This window comes from Arvicanthis niloticus, chromosome 19, assembly GCF_011762505.2.
Source record: "Arvicanthis niloticus isolate mArvNil1 chromosome 19, mArvNil1.pat.X, whole genome shotgun sequence".
NCBI lineage: Eukaryota > Metazoa > Chordata > Mammalia > Rodentia > Muridae > Arvicanthis > Arvicanthis niloticus.
In genome coordinates, this window is record NC_047676.1 from 24,926,716 (window position 1) to 24,947,439 (window position 20,724).

General features: G+C 42.9%; 1 protein-coding gene across 3 annotated transcripts in view; it reads right to left on the bottom strand.

Annotated features, from left to right (window-relative positions):
• Drosha (drosha ribonuclease III) overlaps positions 1–20,724 on the bottom strand; it is a 111,505-nt gene that overhangs the window by 65,846 nt on the left and 24,935 nt on the right. For all 3 annotated transcript variants that reach the window (XM_034523417.2, XM_034523418.2, XM_076916408.1), the window contains exons 11-15: positions 14,880–14,966; positions 12,234–12,320; positions 5,411–5,482; positions 3,818–3,899; positions 2,787–2,861 (exon numbers count right to left, since the gene is read on the bottom strand). In XM_034523417.2, the coding sequence (XP_034379308.1) occupies positions 2,787–2,861; positions 3,818–3,899; positions 5,411–5,482; positions 12,234–12,320; positions 14,880–14,966 (403 nt within the window). The remainder of the gene's footprint in view (positions 1–2,786; positions 2,862–3,817; positions 3,900–5,410; positions 5,483–12,233; positions 12,321–14,879; positions 14,967–20,724) is intronic.

A 20,724-nucleotide genomic window follows, 5' to 3' on the forward strand; every position in this document is an offset into this window, starting at 1 on the left:
AGGAGATTTAATGTTCTCTCCTGTCCTCCTTGGGCACACACATGGTGTACATACATACAGAGAGGCACTCACACATACATATGAAATAAAAGTAAATAATTCTTTAAAAAATAAACAAGGTGCTATTAGGACCCACTAAATAAGACCAGTAATTAAGTATTTATGGAGTCCCTGAGAAGTGCCAGGAATCACATGATCACTGATAATGCGCAGAGCAGATGACTTAGACACGGTGGAGCATACCTGTGACACTGGCACTGGGAAAGACCGACATTGAGATGTCAAGTTGGAGACTCTGTCAGTAGAGGAGACAGAGAGACAGGAGAAGTGAGGGAGACTGCAGTCTTTATTCTTGACCTCAAAGGAGCAGCTGGTTGAATGGTTTCTTTACAAAGGAAGAAAAGCATGCAAGAGGGAGAGAAGAGGAGGGAAGGGCCTGCCTGGCCCTGACGTTAAAGAGCAACAGCGTCCCCTTCACAGCCACATAAACTGTGGTGGTTCCTTTGATGAGAAATTTGGCAGCCCTATAGAACTATAGAACAGAATGCTTAAAAATATCCATCTGCTCAATGAATTATTTAAAATTAGGATGTGAAACTAATGTGGTAACTGTACTTTTAAAAAACCTCATGCATAGAAACATTTGGAAATATATATCAGATGTGTCTTTTAACTCACTTCTTTAAATGATCGTTAATAAAGCCACTGTGAAAAACAAATCAGCCATGTGCCCCACAGTACAAGAAGAATATTATACGGTGGGCACTGTTCTGTAGCCTTTGGAGTTTTTGAATTATGTATATTTTCAGAGGCAGGTTTAAAACAAAAGCGAATCCTGTTTAAAAATAAAGCAATAGACCTTTTCATTTATGACAACCTAAATGTTATCCTATAGTTATGAGAAGCATTTTGTACACTGAAATCCCATAAAATAAGATTTTTCTATATGACGGTTTTAAAACTGCCTACTTTCTTCTAGATTTGTTTGGTCATAAAATGCCGAGAGGCAGAGAGGTACAGAAAGGACAGGCTTTCCAGCACAGTCTCTCTAATACAATTTTCTAAGATGCTTGTTGTTGAAGCTCCATTATGAAATCAAAGATGCATTCACTTAAAATGAAACCAGAAGCAACAAGGAAAAAAGGCTTCTGAATGTATTTCCTAAACGAAATCAACAATAACAATAATATTAAAAACACAAGTGATGCTCTCCTAACATAAAAATAAGCAGTGTGACAGCCTAGATAAAGAATGTCCCATACTCATACTCTCCAGGGAATCGGGGGACAAATAAAAGTAACTAAGGAACCGAAGGAGCAGAATAAAGAAGCCAAAGCCCAGATGGAGTCAAGAGCGCAGGCCCCACCTCAGAAGTGTAGCACTCCTGTGCACTGCTCGGAAGGAAGCTGGCCCTGCCATTGGAGGCTTCAATGCACTGGACAGGTAGGAGGGCATCTGAAGTAAAGCTTGCCTTGAATAGACTAAGAACATTTGAGGAAGCCAGCATGTCAGGTTTCTAGGAAGGTTCTGGAGCATGGGGAAGGCCGGGAAAGCCACCTCAGAAAAAGAGGCCAGACGGAAGCACAGGGCTCAATTTTGTATAGGCCCAAAGGGAAAGCAGCAGCTGTTTCCTGCCTCTGATTCGGGAGTGGTCCACACATTAGAAAAGGCTGGAAAGATGGTGTGGGGGGTGCAGGAGAGGTGGTAACCGCACAGGGGACTAAAGTGGCAGAAAGATCCACATTAGAGAACTTAGTGAAGACAGCAAAGAAATGTGGCCATGCACACAAGAAGGGATGGAGTCCACTGAGACAAGAGGGGAAGGGAAGACAGAAGATGTCTCTCTCTCTCTCACACACACACACACACACACACACACACACACACACAAACACACACCCCGGTGAAATACTGGATCTTGGTCTGGGAACAAATTCATTTAGAGTGACAGCGCGGTCCAAGGTTTCACCCAAGGACTCGGTGGCTGAGCTGTTGCAGTCATTAGAGTAGAAAAAGGGAAAGCATGGTCTAGCTCAGGGAAGAACGGTGAGCGGCGTTCACTAGCAACGCTTTGTGAGACTGCACAGCACTGAGCTGAACAGAGCAGGTAACTGCAAAGTCAGAGAAAGAGACTGGATGCCAAAAGACTCCAGAGAAAGACTGCAAATAAGGCTTCCAAAGATTTCGTTAATAACCCAGTCATTAATGATACTGATATTGACATATCTTACAAGTATACTCTTGAAAAAAAGTCTGAAACACTTAAACATAAACTAAATTACTCATTGACTTATCATGTTAATTTAATGGGAGAACAAATCATTATATATCCTTTTGCGTTGCAAACTAATTAAAAGCATATCTACCAAAATAGAAAATAATCACCTATAATCCTAGCACCTTGATATAACTATTACTGTAGTAATTTTAGCATAGCTATAATTTACAAATGTACATATTTTATAAATTATAAATTTTCACTAATTGTCTTCCAGTTGACCATATGCAATATTAAGCAATACGCATTCTTCCCTATTTACATGACAATTTACTAAGTATATTTTCAAAATGTGTAAATCATCTATTGCCCAGCAAATCAGGAGCTCTGATAAATTATGAAAGGTATAAATCAGCATGTAAAGGTTTACATTTCCAAGTTCAGCTGAGAAGTAGATAATTAACAGCACCCAACGTGGAAAAGCCCTCCCTAAAGACTGGAGGGAGAACAGCAGGCTTGTTTTCAGACACACAGTCACACCAGGTCACCGACAAGCCAAAAGATTTACCTGGAAGAAATCTCACAAAACGTGGCATGAAATGAAATCTCGGACAGCAGGGAGGGCTGTCTTCAAACAAAGGACCTGAAGGAAACAAGGGGAAAGAAAGAAAAGAGAAATCAGGCCGACACAGAAAGCACACACTGCAACTTAATTCCTAAGATTTATGGTAACCACAAAATAACCGGCACCAGAAGCAGGGACATAAACAGGACCACTTCCCCTCCTCTGCTTCAATAGCGCAATCAATCATCGGCAACTGCCTCAGGTGCCAGCCTGGACTACAATGAGGGCCTACAGCAACTCACAGGGAGAGTGAAAGCAAAGGAGGCATTGCATACAAAAAAAAAAAAAAAAACACTTTATAAATTAAAATACACCAGCATCTTTGTTAGAACTGAAGTGTGTATCATTATATGATAACACTCATATGTTAACTCCATTGGTTTTCAATCAACACACTAAAAACAAAGCGATGCTGCTAATTCAGGAAACCATTTACCAGCAGTGCCCTTGTTTTTTTTAAAAGCTCCTCACTCATTTCACTTAAAAATTACCTTCAAAAAGTCTTCCTTCGATACACATGTATAAAAATAAGCAAATTAAAAACTCTTCTGGAACATGGACACCTGTAAGACTACTCTGCCTGTGCATGTAAGTTTTAATGATTAACTGGTTCTCTAATCTCTAATTTAATAAACTGTTATCTTACAAAGTTGATTACAGTGATTTTAAATTTTACTATACTCAAAATATTAACCACTGAGATTTGTTCCCTAATATACATAAATCAAGGTAGTTCCATTAGTAAGTAGAACCATTCTTGGCTACTAACAGGCAGAGACAAACTACATGAAGATAATCCATAGCCACCCATCCGTGTTAAATGATAGCAAGCATTCCTACAGATAGCATGCCTTTACTTACATATTTACAAAATAAAAACGTCAACTATGCCCCCACAGCATCATGGGAGTTTTTATATGCACTATGATTGGCATCTTAGAAGAACTTCTCTTTTTGAAAGCCCTAATATTTACCTTTAAGATTCCAGTCATATAATTCCAAAATATCTCTGAATAGGAACAATGAAAAGAGTTCAAGTCCTTTCACACAAAAATTCTGAAAAATAAGTCAGAATCAAATTACTATAGATCTACGAATATACATTAACTTGTCCTAGCCAAGTATCTCAAAACTGTTTGTTGAAACCATACTAAAAGCTTTCCCTACACGGCTTGGCCACTATCCTAAAATAGCTTGCCAATTTCAAACAGAAATGAAGAAGATAAAATTGTCATTAGGATTTCTGTAAAAATGTCAATTCAGCCCTTTTTAGTGTACAAATAAAATATCCAAAACTTAAAGTCTGAGTTCCATCAAGCTTTTCTAATCTAGTTGTAAAATGTAAGAATCTCCTGGGAACCCTTGGCTAATTGAGGTTACATACACAACTGGAAGCTGACTAGCTTGTCCCCCACTCCCACCCCTCCCTGTGCCCACAAGCCAGGAACACTGTTGCTGAGTTACCGAAAAGCAGAAGTGCTCTGGACCACAAAAGCTTCAAACTCTCAAGAGAGGCTAAGGGCTAAGAAAAAAATACAGAATTCTACCGAAATTCCTCCTGCAGACAGGCTGAACAGATGACATATTTGCAAACAGATGACATATTTGCAAGTGAGTTTTGTCTGCTAAGTCTTCTGCCTACTTGTTTTGCCCGGGGTTCATATATCACGCTGAGTGAGATCATATCAGAAGTCATAAAGTTTTACAAGACTAAAGCAAGGGCTCATGACCTTAGAGGCAAACAGAAGCAAAACAAAAGTAAAAACTAAAAACTCCCTACCCACAGAAGGAAGGGCCAGCCCTTGCTCTCTGACAGCTATTTAAATGCAGGTAGGATGAGCAGGACTGGGCCCTCCCATGGCTCCCTGCCCTTGCATGTCAGTGCTTCCCTGTTAAACAGAGCCCAGGAGGCAAAGGCTCCAGAAATCATCCCCAACGCACCAAGTACACAAGCTTGTTTGCTGTCTCCTTGTTATTTCTTAGTGTGATTTGTTGACAACACCAAGTTCCACACCAGGCAATGAATCATTCTGAGATTCACATTAATCTTACTTTGGAATTTAAAATCCCTTGCATATATTTAGATAAATCTGCTGTTTAGCATCGGCAATGAAAAACAATTAGGAAAAAAAAATGTAAATATATGGGAAGAGAAATGAATCGAGCACTGATCTTGTCACCGGAGATAATGAGTAAGATTATTCTGACAGCCCCCGGATTCAGTGTCACTATTCCAGTCCTCTGTGACACTGGCCAGTACCTCTGTGACTCTGTCCCCTAAGCAAAACTGAGACCAGATGTACAGTGACTACAGCGGATGCAGCGCGAGCAGACATGGGTTCAGAAATAGGTCAACGAGTTTAAATGTCTGAACTGTGGCACCAGAGCTGCATCACGGTGACCTTCTGACAGGGAACATGGTATTTCAGGGGTCTCAAGTGGCAAAAAGCTGGAGCACACCAACTTCAGTCATGGTTTGGTTTGGTTGCTGGTTTTCGTTTTTTAAGCGAAAACTATTATAAAAGCAGAGTAAACACAGTAAGCCGTTAAGCATCCCTCTCTCTTACCTCAGGCATCATCTCTTCGATAAAATGAATCGTGTAGTCTATGTTGAACCGAATCACTTTACACAGTGGAATCTGCAAGAAGAGGAGCTATTGAGTCGCCAGCATTTCTCTGCGGCTACCAACGCAGGGTTCAACGCAGGGTTCACCGTCTGACCCCGTGCACAGGAGCCAAATCAGGTTCTACCTTCCTAACCTAGAACAGCCTTGGCAAGACGTTCAACCGCAGCTTCTGCTTTCCTCCATTTCGGTTTAGTTGGTTTTTTGTTTATTTGTTCGTTTTTCTTCTACTGTTTGTTTTTTTGAGATAGGGTCTCACTCTTTGACCTTGCTGGGCTGGACTTCCTGTGTAGACTACTAGACTAGGCTGGCCTCAAATTCAGAGAAATTTCAAGCCTCTACCTCCTGAATGCTGGTATTAAAGGCAAGCAATGAGTCACTACACGTCCTAGGCCAAAACTACTCCATTCTAATGGCAAGACCCGAGCTTTGTCAGACCTTCTGCGAGATGGGCAGCAATACTGGTGCTTCACTAATGTGATTAATAAAGCAATACAAACTCAGCAAGAACACACCAGAGCCAAACATGCCACCTCTAGAAAACTAGAAAACCAATCGTGAACTGATTTTACCTTAATTCTTCACACAGGTCACAAATGGCAGCACAACAGTTTATCAGTTACATCATTTAGTTCCTTCACCAGCTCACAGTGCACACTGCCTGTCTGGTCACAGCGCACACTGCCTGTCTGGTCACAGCGCACACTGCCTGTCTGGTCACAGCGCACACTGCCTGTCTGGTCACAGCGCACACTGCCTGTCTGGTCCTATGGCGGTCAGTCCGACCAAGAAGCATAAAAAATAACACGTAGTATTCGCTGGGCCGGGAGCTGGTCTACCTTCACCATGTTTACTCATGGAAGTGTCACAGGTGCCCTTAAAGATAGTTTCGGCCCTTATGTACTTGGAAAGAGAAAAAAACTAAGACGGGGAACCATCAGGTAGGTAGGTACCTTGCCTAAAGGAATAGATGGCCGGTAAAATAGGAATTTTGATTCTAGACCCAACTCTTACCTACCAACGAGGGCAGACCTCGTTACCTAGCTGAATACCCAGAGCACGTGAGGAATTGTAGTCTCAGCATGAACAACCCACAGCTGTCCTCTCCCCCCACTGTTCCATCAAACACCAGCCTAGTATCTAGACACAAGCGGGTTCCATAAATAGACTTCTCAATGAATAGAAGAATGGGGAAGGGAAGGAAGAGGTTATGGAACTGGCTAGCTGGGCACAATAATTGAAACCAGAGGCCCTGGAGATGTGTTACACCATTTTTCTGGCTTAGCAATCTGTCCATGAAACAATGTAATCACTTTTACAAACCACAGCTGTCAGAAAGAAACAAACTTGAATTATCCCAGCAAAAGGGATAGAAAGAATATAGAAAAATGGTCTTACAATGCCATCTACTGGGAAGAAATTGTAGCTTTTAGATATCTTTTCTTTTTTCCTTTAATACAGTAGTTGCTATCTCTAACTTTTGGTATAATTAACTTGAATATGGTATTCATTTTCAACATTCTGAATTTGTGTCCTCACTCCTCAGCTAACTGATGCAATATATTTAATACACTACTGTTTTTTCAATCTACTTTAACCCCATAGACATTTAAAATAGTTGACAGCTACAAACTGGTACACGATTTAACCTGGTTTTAAAATACCCATTCTTTACTAACATCTATGTAAGGCTCATGCTTTAGAACGAGCCACAGGCCCTGTCTTGAAAAGCAAGGACCTAGACAGAGTCCAATAAGTTGGACCCATGAAGTCCATAACTGCTCCTGAGAAGGGTGGGAGGATCGGGAGGATCATGAATTCCAAGGCAAACGTAAACAAGTACAAAGAGAATATGATATATTGTAAATGCAATAAAAACAACACATGAAAAAGCATAAAAGGTACAGGTAACATTTGGGTTGCTTTGTAAGACCAGCGGGAAGGCAGGCAAAAGTCTCTAATAGCAGCACTTCAGGGTAAACGCAGGACAGCTGCGAAGCTGAGGCCAGCCTAGTCTTCATAGTAGATTCTATGTCTGCCAAAGAAATACAGCAAGAATCTGCTCAGAAAGAATGGGGAAAGGGAAGAAAAGAAAACTAGGGGACATAGAAACATGCAGGTGAAGAGGGCAGGTACTGGAACAGAGAAAAGGGACCATGAAGTCACTTAGCTCTTCAGAAAGCAGTGCCCAGAGAGGAGCCAGACGCTGCTGGGGAGGAAAGAAGTCTCGCTGTCCTTGTGAGGGACAGGGTCTGCGGCTACATCCCAATCTCTTTCAAGTACATTCTCACAGGAGAACAGGAGATTACCACAGTTTACACTTTGGATGGGTCACACACACACACACACAAAAAAAAAAAACCTGTGGGAATGGCTTAGAGAGATGACAAGGATGAGAGGACCAGGCTATATTCGAATACAGAGAATAAGGGATGACTGGAATGGAGGCCAAGTTTTCAAGACAGCTAGAGGACTTTACTGACTAATACACTGGCCGTTCTGTCATGAGGCAGAACTGAGCACAAAGACTGAATCCCTGGGCTTTTGTCACCAGAGTTCACCATGCAAGTCCAGAAACCTATAGCTGTCCTCAGTAACTCAAACCCAACACCCAGAGAAGATGAAAGTTGGGTCTCACAAAGGTTGAGTACCTGTCCTGGCTAGTTTCATGTCAACCGCAAGCTAGAGTTATTTGGTAAGAGGTCTCTCAATTGAGAAACTACTTCTATACGATTTGTCTATAGTTAAGTCTACAGTATAATTTCTTGACTGATTGATTGACTGGCTGACTGATGCAAGAGGGCCTAGCTCACTGTGGGTGATGCTACAATTGGGCTGGTGGTGCTATAAGGAAGCATGAGGAGCAAGCCAGTAAGCAGGGATCCTCCACAGCCTCTGTATCAGTTCCTGCTGGAGTTCCTGCTCTTCCTGACTTCCTGGGAGGATGGACTACAAGCTACAGAGTAAAACAAACCCTTTCCTACTCAAGTAGCTTTTGGTCATGATGTTTTGTCACAGCAACAGAAACCCTAACTGAAGCAACACCAGAGGGGACATTACAGACACACGTCAACAGACAGTCTAAAGACAGAACCAGGACAAAGCTACTCACAACAGCTGTAGGGCATCAGGAGAAAGGACCTAAAGCACACGGGTGGAGCGTACACTGGAGGGAAAACTGAGCTCTGTGACTACACGGCAGGCAAGCAGACAAGAGCAGCAATCTTTCCTCCTCCCTGGGAGGAGCAACCAGCCCTCCCTGGAAGGGCTGCAGGGCGGTGCCACCCCCATGCAGCAAAACTCACTTGCTGGACTTTGTCCTCTGAACTATTCTTAGGACACACTTTCATCCGTACCTCCAGGCCCTTCTGAGAGGCACAGAGCTGGCACAGCCTCCCTCCTCACCAGCTCACATGCTCATCTCTGTCAGAGACTCAGAAAGAACCTGTCCTCTCCATACACATCTCTCAACCAAAGCGGCTCCCATGAACCCACAAAATAACAGGAAAGCTTAGCAAGCACAGCTGTATGCTGACACTATGTGTATGCTAACTGTATGCTATACTATGCATTCCTGACCCCAAATAGCAAAACTAACTGGTTAGTAACCACCCCCCACCAACCCATACATTCAGGGCCCCATTTCTTCTAGACAGCGAATGACCAAGTCAACAGTGGTCAGAAAAATGGAAAACCAACCAAGTTCTTGGTCACGGAAATGATCAAGGGGTTTTCTTGTGCATATGACAGTATTACATGATGCTGAACAACTAGGACACTTTTTCAGACTTTACATCATCAGAGCCACCAACAATATCAAGTATTATAAGTACCCACAAGTATAACTACACAACAGGATAAAATCCTTCCAGAAGGCTACAGACTTAGTCAAGAGAGCTTTCAATCCACTTCACTTCAAGACCTTACGCCCAGCTGCCAGAGCTAGCTCAGATCAACAGTCTATGTGACCATAACCTGTAGGCCCTTCCCGCTGATGGGCTCGGTCTAAGAAATGATTCAGCTCAATAGTGCATTTTAAAAACCTTTTTGTGTGTGCATCTATCTCAAATTCAAGAGCTCTCTGATGTCTCTAGGTCCTGTGAACTTTAGAGTGCTCAATTCAAAACTTTATTCCTACTGTCAACATCACTCAAAAAAATGATGGGGTTCGTTATCATGAACTTAAGTCCTCAAGTCTTTTTTTTTTTAATTCAGTATTTATATAAATATATGCTGAGGTAAGGGATTCTGTTGCTTTCGTTTTAGTTTCATATCTTATATAACACAATAAAAATTGAGTAATTTAGTATAACTGCCTCTCAGCGTCAAGCCTTGTGCTGAGAAACTTTTTTAAAAATATATCTTGAAAGAAAAAAGAAATCAGAACTTGTATTCACTCTTGCTGTGACACAGACGGCTCTAGAAAGGCAAATATAGAGTTCAAGGCCACTCTGGACCACACAGTAAGATCCCATCTCACAGCAATAAAAACTCTATTTTTAAACATAAGTCAGGGGCTGGAAGAATGGCTCAGCAGTTACTAGCACTTACTGCTCTCAGAGGAGACCTGAGACTGAGTCCTAGCACCCATGTCTGGCTCTTGTACGTCCATCGTTGGGTGATCTGACACGTCGAGCCTCTATGAGTACCTGTGCTCCTACGCACATACCCACACATAGACGCACAAAGATGCACACAGACGTATAATGAAAATCAAATATAAATCTTTCTGTTGGAAAAAAAAAATAGGCCTGATTTTAACTAAAACCCTAAGCACAGCTATCATTTATTAAGCTCAAAGAATCACTGGTCTAAAGTAAATGAAAAAACAAAAACAAAAACAAACACATTCAAACACATTTATTTGCTATCTTTCCCAATATGAGAGGTGCCAGTATTTATTACGCACCAAGCACCACGATGGTCACTTGCCATGTGCCATTGCATTTATCCTTCACAAAAACGGGCAGCCTAAGCAAGTAGTACCCTATGTTACAGATGACAATACAGAGAACGAAGACTTGACGATGCCAGCCCACGGGGCTAGTCAGTGGGCTCCCTGCCACGGGCTCACTCAGACAAAACCAGTGTCTACAAAGCCACACTGTGTTTAAGGGGACCCTACAGTCACAGTAAAATCTGTAGGGGATTAAAAGTAAGATGACAGATAAGCTTAGATAGTCTCAAGCCAACAAAACTGGTACTTGCAAGTGGAGGTTAGTTGACTACGAGAACTTCTAAAAGCTATTAAGACTCTAAGACTAAAATTTGGTGAAGAATTTAATTGAGAGACATAAACACAGCAAAAAAAAAATGAAATTCTAAAGCTTCTCTAGCATCTCCTATGATATGAAAGTAAAGAGGAAATATGGGGGATAGGTCAAAGTGGGGAGCGTTAACAAGTAGGAATGTTGCTACGTGCTAATATTAAGGACCTAGGTTCAGAGAGAAAGAGAGAGTCATTCATTGATACACAGACAGACAGACAGACAGATGTACACATGGCATGAAGGCAGAAGAAAACTACCTGGGGGGGAAGAGAAAGGAACTAACAATGGGAAGGGAGGGAACAATATGGAAGTACTACAATATGCGTGTATGAAAATGCTATAAGGAAGCCTATGATTTTGTATATTTATGATGATCTTCTGAAAGAAAATTCTCAAAAATAAAACCAGATATGGTTATGCATGCCTGTACTCTGTGCACTCAAGAGACTAAGGTGAGACGATCCAATTGCCACGTGCCAATGCATATATCCTTCACAATAATGGGTAGCCTGGGCTATTCAACAAATGCCAGACCAGCTTGGGCTACTTAGTAGGATCTCATCTCAAAAATCCAAAAAGTTAAAAAAAAAAAAAGCCTGTAGAATGATATAATATAGAATAAGAAAAATAAGAAAGCACTGTTTTAAGTTAGTGTCGTTAGTGTCACTACCTAGAATTACTTCTACTTAATAAAGTAAAAACGGATGACAGAAGTAAGGTAGGAGCAAGATTTTGAGACTCAGCCTCCAGTGGAAAAGTTCCCGTTCCAAGTAAGAGCAGTAAGGTGACACTCTGACTGCAGGCAAGCTACACAGTGAAACTCAAACTCTCTAGGGTCCACGGGATGCTCGGCCCAGGTAAAGTACTGCCACGCTCTTCCCAACACTACTACAGCAGTCGCTGATCAACCTGAAGACCAGATGAGCAACCCAAGCCCAAGGCTGCCAACTTCACAACGGGAGGATTCTGATGCAAATGCAGAGCATCCATTTAGACTGACAAGCAGAAAACCATCCCTAATGACTAGATGAACATCACACGTCCTTGTGTCAGTTCAAGTCTCTGAACACAGAATTCAAAAGCAAAAACCCTGTGAGGTCACTTTGGGCTCAGTGTCCTGAACAGGTCCAGTTTCTCCTTCCTTTGCTCAGAGACATCTGTTACCTTCCTTTCAAACTTCAACTTTGAAGGACAAGAACCCCAAAATAGTTCATGACATCACCCCACAGTTTATCCTCCTTTTCAATGTTTCACACTCTCAAAATGTTACTCTAACACGTTCACTTACACCGTTTAATGCAGCCTGAACCTGTGACTCATTAGCAGGCTCACAGGCTTGCCTGAGACATGGCTGCAGCCGCCCTGCAGTTCACATGGGAGAGATGCAGAATAAATGTTAGGAACACAGAAAGGGGATTTATTTTGATTTGTGAAAAGAAAAGATAAAGACAAGGGGCAGGGCAGGTCTGAGGAAGGAGACAGGAGCCAATACTTACATTGGTCAGAGGAGCATGTGCAAACATAGAAAATCCTTCAAAGATATATTCGTGATCATCGTATTCTATGACTGTCGGCCTGTCAGTCTAGAAGTAAACAGGAACACAAAACAGGACTTAAATTAATATCATTTGCGTGTGCAGGAATCCACCCAGACACAAACGAACTCAAGGCAGAAACAAAAGCAACTGCGTAGGGTTAAATCTTCTTAAATATCAGGAAATATATACTAAAAATTAATTTGAAATGGAATTCTGTGGCTTCAGGTGTTTTGTATCACACTGTATATTTAAGTAGCCGATAATACTTATTATGTACACCATCAAGAAAACTGAAGGCTGTATGTCGCTTCATCTTCTAGAAGCGCATTCTCTTTAATCCCAAAACACTGCTGGTTCTACTTCCTTGGAACAAACAGGCTGCCAGCGCCAGGGTCGAAACCAGAAACAACCTAGGGAGGATCCTGAGGGGATGGAAGTGTCAGAAGTTCAACCCCACAGCTGCAGCCCCACCATCCCCAAGGAGAAGAGAACCCACCAAACCCTGCAGTAGAGCCCAGGCAATGCCAAAGGCTTCAGTTACCTGGAATCACAATCTATGATTACATGATCTAAATGCCAATCTCAGCACAACAGACTCTCTTCCTCATAAGTCATTCTCAAAAGCCAATTCTTTTGATATTAAATGCCAAACGTGGAACAAATTATAAAGACTGGCAGCCTAAAAGACACTCATTACCTAGATACTAAACATCATTATTTCACAAATTACCTCGATGAGAACTGGGAAGAATTAAAGAGTATTTATATACATATATTTTCTTTTGTCAATGTAACTGTCACTTTCTATTTGAGTGAACCAATAAGACTAAATTAAATGTAATGAGAAGATTCTGATGAACAAGGATTAATAATGAGCAGTAGAACCACTCTGACAGATAGGCTGTTCCTGGGAGCATTACACATAGTTAGCATACACATCGACAATCTCAGTCCTAAGTATATGCCCGAAAGACATCAAAACATATTCATACAAATGTTGTTTAATAAGATGTAATTAAAATATAATTTTCCCCTTCCCTGTCCCCAGTCCCTCCCTCTTCCTATTTTACTTTATTTTATTTCATGTGTATCTCTGTATACCATGTGTATGCTTGGTGTCCAGAGAAGCTAGAAAAGGGAATCAGGTGCCCTAGAGCTGCAGTTACAGAGGGGCTGCGAGCTGCCATGTGGGTGCTGGCAACCAAAAGTGGCTTCTGGAAGAGTAGCTATGCCCTCAACTGCTGCGCCATCTCCTCAGCCCCACATACATTCTCCAATCAGCACTCTTCACAACGGAAACAACCCAAAGCCAAAACCCATTAACTGAATGAGTGGATAAATGAAACATACTGTAATCACACACACACACACACACACACACACACACACACACACACACACACACGCACAGTATTACCTGACCATAAAAAAATACAACCCACTATAAAGGATTCAGGCTGTATAACTCTCTGCAGAGTAGGTGTGTAGGATACAAGAGATCCTGAGTTCAATAAAAGGAAGAAAGAACACGAGAAGGAGGGGGAGAGGGGAGGGAAATAGTGACACATGCTACAACACAGATAAATCTTAAAAAACAACAACAACAAAAAGCCTCTAAGTAAAAGAAACGAAGCAGAAAAAGCAGCTCCTATATGGCCCCTAGGAAAAGTATAGGCTAGACACAGACACATGACAACTAAAGGATATAAAGTTTCTCTTAGGATAAATGTTCCAAAGTTAGACTGCGGTGGTTATACAAGTCTGTAATTATCCTAAACATCATGAATTGCACACTTTAAATGGGTAAAGCTGATGACATAAGGAGTCTAGCTAAATAAACTTATTAAAATATGTAATCACGAATAATCTTGAAATCAAGACTTTTCAGTGCATGTAACTAAAAAATAATAAATTTCATAATCTGAGAGGCAATGCAACTGAGCATATTATGTAGACTTACAGCCTGGAACAGACTCCCTGGCTTCTAAAAACCACACATAGTACCCGAGCTACCACTGCTTACCTTCATCTATAAACTATGAATTAATGCCCCATGTGGGTAATATGGATAACACACACATAGATGTGTATTGTGAAAATTAGTTAACCATGTCCACCACTTAGAATAATGCCAGGACATAGTACATGTGCATTCTAACCATATTACTGTACTGTCATACCATACAGTGGATCTTCTGATTTGGTCACAAGACAGTAAACTGCCCGATGACTTTTAAAACCTGTAGAAATGTCCTCCTTGACTCTTCCCACACCACTGCCCCAATGAACAGCACCATAATTCACTGGCTACTATATATCTGGTTATTGCATGGTACCAATACATATAAAAAAGACATAATAAGATGGAGGAAAGCTGAAATATACATTAGCATGATAAAGCCAAATTTTTATCAACATAATGGTCTTAAAAATAAAAACAATGTAAGAACTGAATCAGAAGCTACTGTGAGGGCTCATGCCAATAATCCCAGCACTGCAGAGATGAGGCAGGAGAAATCCTGTAAGTTAGAGAGCATCCTGGGTGGGCTACATAGCTAAGTTCCAGGTCATCCTAGGCTAGACTACAATTCATTAATAACTTACTAAAAAGTTGGTAGGTGGGGAGACGGTAATGCGATAGTGGAAAAGTCGTCCAGCGTTGTTGGTCATAGGACGGCAGGGCTTGATTGCCTGGAGGGGGTGGGGGATAAAAATGTTTAACAAGTTAAGTAGAAAATCATTTTCTTTTAAAACAGACTATACCATCAGCTTCACATCTGACTACTGCTTTTATGTGTCTTCCTTAACCGACTAGTAAGACAAAGCACTGCTTGCTTTACTCGATACTAACTAAATGAAGCCAAAGATATGGCTGGTCACCGGTTCTCAACATTCCCATATGCTGTAGCAAAGTGGCACCAGACTGACCTGTGATCAGTAAGACCAGAGTGTCCATAGACCCACCAAATACATGATCTCAGTGAATCAGTATCTGTCATCAGCTGAGTACTCAGAGGACATAACTAGGCCGATAGTACATACAATGGGACCTGTTGTTGGTATACTCTGGTTCTATCAGTACAAATAGGTAAGCACGTGATTTCAGCATGCAGGAAGGCTTTGAAGAACTCATGAGGCTTGCCATCCAGAAGCCCATCTGGGAGCTTCATTGGACACCACTTCTAGTAGAGACCACTTTATCTCTCTGCAAACAGCTGCACTGGGTCTCTACATAAAGGGATGAGTCTGCAAAAAAGGCGTCCAATAGTCCAAAGTAGATGGACTATTATGAATTTCTTACTGGATTCTTAGCCCTTTCCAGGGTAATCAGGCCTTCAGGGGCCTCCTTAACTCTAGAAGCTATGTCGTAAGATCCATAGAATGGTTAGCCAGTAGTGGGGTACCCTTTAAAAAGAACTGTAAAACATCTGATGCTGGGAAGACCCAATGAGGGCTTTCCCAGTGTGCTTTTGTCCCATGGAGATAACACTTAGAAACATCCGCTGGGACATGCCTGAATGTGTTAGTGGTCCCCTTCCGTCCTCACTTTAAGAGCTTAATGTGACAAGCCCAGCACTAAGGTGCAGTCCACACCAGGCCACGAACAACTCCTGGAGCAGAGTATAGGAACACGGAGTATACACCCTCCAGGGCGAACCTTGTTTAGAGGAACATTCTCACCACGTTTGCGATCGGCCGCCAGCTGTGGCACTTGTGGGCTGGTGGGTTGCAGACTGTATCTCTTCAGTACAAACGTAATTGCACCCACCTCGGGCAGTCCTCTTTGTGGACTCAGTGGTGTCTAAGCTGAATGCTTTCTCATAGGAGCCAATTGTGTGTGTGGCAGCTAATTCCTTAACCAAGTCCTAAGTGGTGAGTAACAACAATGCCTTACTCTGTATAAACACTGGCCATCTCAGGGCTCCTGATCAGTCCAGCAGAGTGATGTGATGCGATGTGATACGGTTCTGAGGGGAGCCTGATAGGCCTGAGTACACTGGTTGTGTTTGCACCTAACAGATGTAGTCTGCACGCGTGCATACACTAGGCCTGTGCTGTACTGCAATAGCTGTGGCACAGTGAGTACAGCACCCACAGCCCCGGGCAGGAATCACAGTGGGTGGTGCTCTCTGTGAAAGGCCATGCTCTCAGCAGGAGAGAGTATGAGGGAGATGTAATGATTCTGTGGGCTGCAGTGGTTCATCAGCAGACACTCTTCTAGACCCCCCACTGACAGAACGACAAACGTGCTCTCTGCAGGCAAGCTTTTCCTTAGCCTTCTTGTTCAGTGGCATCCTGATACCAAGACCTTTCAGAACCAGCAGTCCTCCTACACAGCAGGAAGTACAGGCATTCTGTCACTTTGCAAAACAGACACACACTTCCCACCCGACAACAGCATCCAGACCATGCTCCAGTGAATCACCCACCGCAGAGGGGCCCGGAGTGCTCTAAAGAATCATTTTGCCATTTTGTGCCTGTTAGCAATTTCCACAGAAGAGACAGAAAGTACATGCAGAAAACTGATGCAGGTCAAAAAGCAGAACAAAGCCACCACAGCAACTGTGAAGCAGTCCAAATTCCCCAACCAGAGCCGGTCACCACTCACTCTCCTGATTCTCCCACAGAAATTAGGGTGATGACTTGCTTCTAAGAATCCCACCTTCATCTCCAACTATCAGGACTCTGATAGTCCCGGTTCATCTGCATCCCTAAGGAGTGAGTTGTTCTCCCTTCAGTTCAACTCCTATCACTGAGCCGTAGGCACCGCCCAGTGGCTTATGCTGGTAGCACTACCATAAAACACATCACCAAAGTGGGTCACACACAGCCCTGGGACAAATGACTGACCAGAAGGGTCCCTAACATGAATCTATTCTGGAAATCTGGGACATCAGTCCTGCTTTCTTGTACCTAAGGCAGTTAGTTACCGGGTGTCTTTCTTTAAGAAGGTTTAAGCTCTTTGAAATAACTGAGCAGAGGTTTCAGAAGGCTGCACTTGTGCTAAGTGGCGGAGCCTCTTGGAAATCCAGACCCGAGTTGTATCAGACCAACCTTGCATCTGGGACACCTTAGCTCTGCTTCCAGAGAAGCTAATATATAGCAGAGTATTAAGAATAAGTAGGCTAAGGAACTAAGATGGCATTTTAGGGCTGAATCGCTGTCCAGCTAGCAGAGACCCAATGACGGTGGTAAGCGCAGTACAAATGAGACCTGGCATCAAGTGGCCAGACAAATCCCATTTTAAGACTCTGAGAACTGGGCACCACTGAAAGAGCTAGTACAACATACCAGGTATTTAGGACTATAGAGCAAAAACTAAGGATCGGTTGTTGGTGGTGGTGGTGGTGGTGGCACATGCCTTTAATCCCAACACTCGTGAGGCAGAGGGTGGAGTTCTGTGTATTCAAAGCCATCCTGGTCTACAGAGAGTGCCAAGACAGCCAGGGCTACACCAATAAACTCTGTCTTGAAAAACCAAAACAACTTTTAAAAATTTTTAAATTAAAAAAAAAAAGGTGTGTGTGTGTGTGTGTGTGTGTGTGTGTGTGTGTGTGTGTGATGGACTTTAGACATGGATGGCAGGGGTTAAATAAATACCATCATCCCTATCGAGGTCTTCAATCTTTAGTGTGGCATGAAATCCCCCGCAGGTCTTCTTAAATCTCAGCATATTTTCCTTGGCAGCTGGCGGGGCTGACAGTATACACTTCCAACAAGCTCTCGATTAGGCTGACACTAATCTGAAGAGTTCACAGAGAAAACCACTGCTCCACAGAAACATAACGACAGAGGACAACACCCGGTGGCAAGTGAGAGCCAGGTGTGAATGCCAGAGGGCTTCTTGAAGACACAGAATTTCCCATCACTTGCAGGGACATCAGAAAAAGCCAGCAAGCCAGAGCTTACCTGTGAAACAGTCATAATCAAGGACAACTGACAGCCAACCAAGGGAGGTCTGTTATGCCAAGGTCGGTCCCTGGAAACCTGGGTCAGGGACATTTAGATTTAAGTCCCCAGGCTCCTCTGAACCTCCTGACTCTGTAGAGAGGGCACATCCCTCACTGTTTAGATCACTCACCTATACCAGGAGACAAGGGAAGATCCTGTCAGAGAGCAGTGCCCACCATACCTCAGCCCATGCACAGTACCCAACCAATCAGTCTCCTTGCCAACAGACTTACAATGAGAGTTATTTGTACAGGTGTCTGGAAGAAAGGACTTACTTCCCAAGGGAGCTATAAGAAACAACCAGCAGCCACAGAGAGTCTGCCAAGGGCCAGATGGGAAGAATGTCTCAGGTTAAAGAGTTTGTTGACTTGGGAGAACTCAGGATCCCGGAGAGTCCTTCAAGGGCAGGTCTAAAAAGCAATGGCACAGCTAGGAGATGCTGAAAGTCCTGAGTGTTCAACCAAACACTGGAGGAAAGACATAGGGATTCTGGGAAGGAGGTAGGACCGACAACTAGGAAATGTACAGATAATTCCCAAAGGACACACAAAGAGAAATGTGCTAGGGAGGAGGACTACACCACCAAGACCAGGGGTGGTTTCCTCTGTCAGTCAGGACAGACCAGGGACAAGTAGTCGGAGTCTGTCAAGAGCAACAGGGATGACAGAACCTAGAAACTAAGCCAAGAGAAGCCATAACACATTATCATTATAACTAGTAAAATCAGAGTACCAGCCAAAAGAGTCTACACCATGGAAACAGTCAACAGAACACGCTGTCACTGGGTACAAAATACATGAGCCATCAACGAGAGTGGTGAGCGGTTTGGACGAGCAGAAGAACTAAAGAATAACCAAGTGGCTAAAGGCAAGCTACTCCCCTGAACAGTCACACTCTCCCGAGCAGTACAAGCTTCATCAAGATTTCCAGAATGAAATCCATTGGCTGAAAAAGGAATTTGGCTCTGGATGAAAAGATCCTGTACACTGTAATGACTAAAACTGGTGGTGAATACCTTATCTTTCCTAACGGGTCCTAAGGCTATTTCCTTGAGACTGTACAAAGTGGAAAACAGATATCCAGACAGTCCAATGAGTATTGGCCACAGTAGCATACAGACTGGTGTTATCCTTGCACCTATAAGAGTAGATGGTACGATGAACTGTTGACCAATTACGGTTTAGTAAGTCTACCTCAGATCTACCGAGCACTCATTTCTCTGGCCTCACTGGAACTGACATATCATGGCATGTGAAACTATCCCCTCATTGGTTCCTAATGTAGGAGAGCAATCATAATAGCATGACCAGGAAAAACCTACCTAAATTACCACCACCACTCCTCCAACCCAAGTACCACAGACAATATTGCATTGCAAGGAAAATGGAGACATTGATCAAACTCCATGGCAACTCATCCAGCCAATGTGTTTGTCTCCATCCCAATCAGAAATGAGGACTGGAATTTCTCACTATATTATATCTCCAACATAATATTCATAGAGGTCCCAACTGTGCAGACATACTACAGACCAAACTGCTCCATTATCTCCATGGTATTACTTTATTCAAGCTAGAAACCTTAATAAAGTCATATGTACTACAGAGGATCAGAGAAAAACCCCACAAAGGTTCAAGGACCTACCACATCCAATAGTATTTTCAAGTCCAGTTATCTAGGAACCACCAGGACATCATCTACAGAGTAAAGACACTTATTCTACCATCCCTTTCCTACAATGAAGAAAGAACCACAACATCTGGAATTCCTCTACAGGTTCATAGGACGGCAAAACCCACAGCCAACAAGAAGACTGCTCTGGCCATCACGAGGTGGCACAAAAGGCTGCAGTATCAAGTGGGGCCCAAGTAAGATCTCTTAGCAAGTCCAGATTAAGGACAAGCACTCCTGTCACTGTGACCCAACAATTTAACAGATCTTATGGCAAAGTCAGGAAAAAAGGCCAAGAGGAATCCATGACAGATCACACTGGCAAATCACAATGCTGGTCCCTAGACCTGGGCCTGATCATCGTTAGTAAAGAATTACATGCCTTGGGTGTGGGTGTGAGGGATGGAAAGGTAGGGTATCTTGTTTGTATGGAAGGCCTGGCTTTAGGACACCAAATTAATGTGTTAAGACCTGCCCATCACAAGCGGGATTCTGTCGATCCCAACAAGCAATTAAGCTGAATGGCACAGGCAGCAATCCATCCTAAAGGAAGGTGGCACATACAGAATCAAACACAACAGGAACAAGGGGCAGACAGGCTGGCTGGCAGATGGCCCACATCCCTAGTGGTTCCAACACGGTGGCAGCAGCACCCCTCCCTCCTCAGCTGATGACTAAGGACACTATGATGAAAGTGGAGGGAAATGCTCAAGCCTGGTTTACAAACAAAAACTGACTGCACTACAGTCCTTCTCTGGATGACTTTGAAAGACACCAATGGGGACATCTGTGCAATGAACGGTTCCAGAAGTGTCTCTGATCAGGT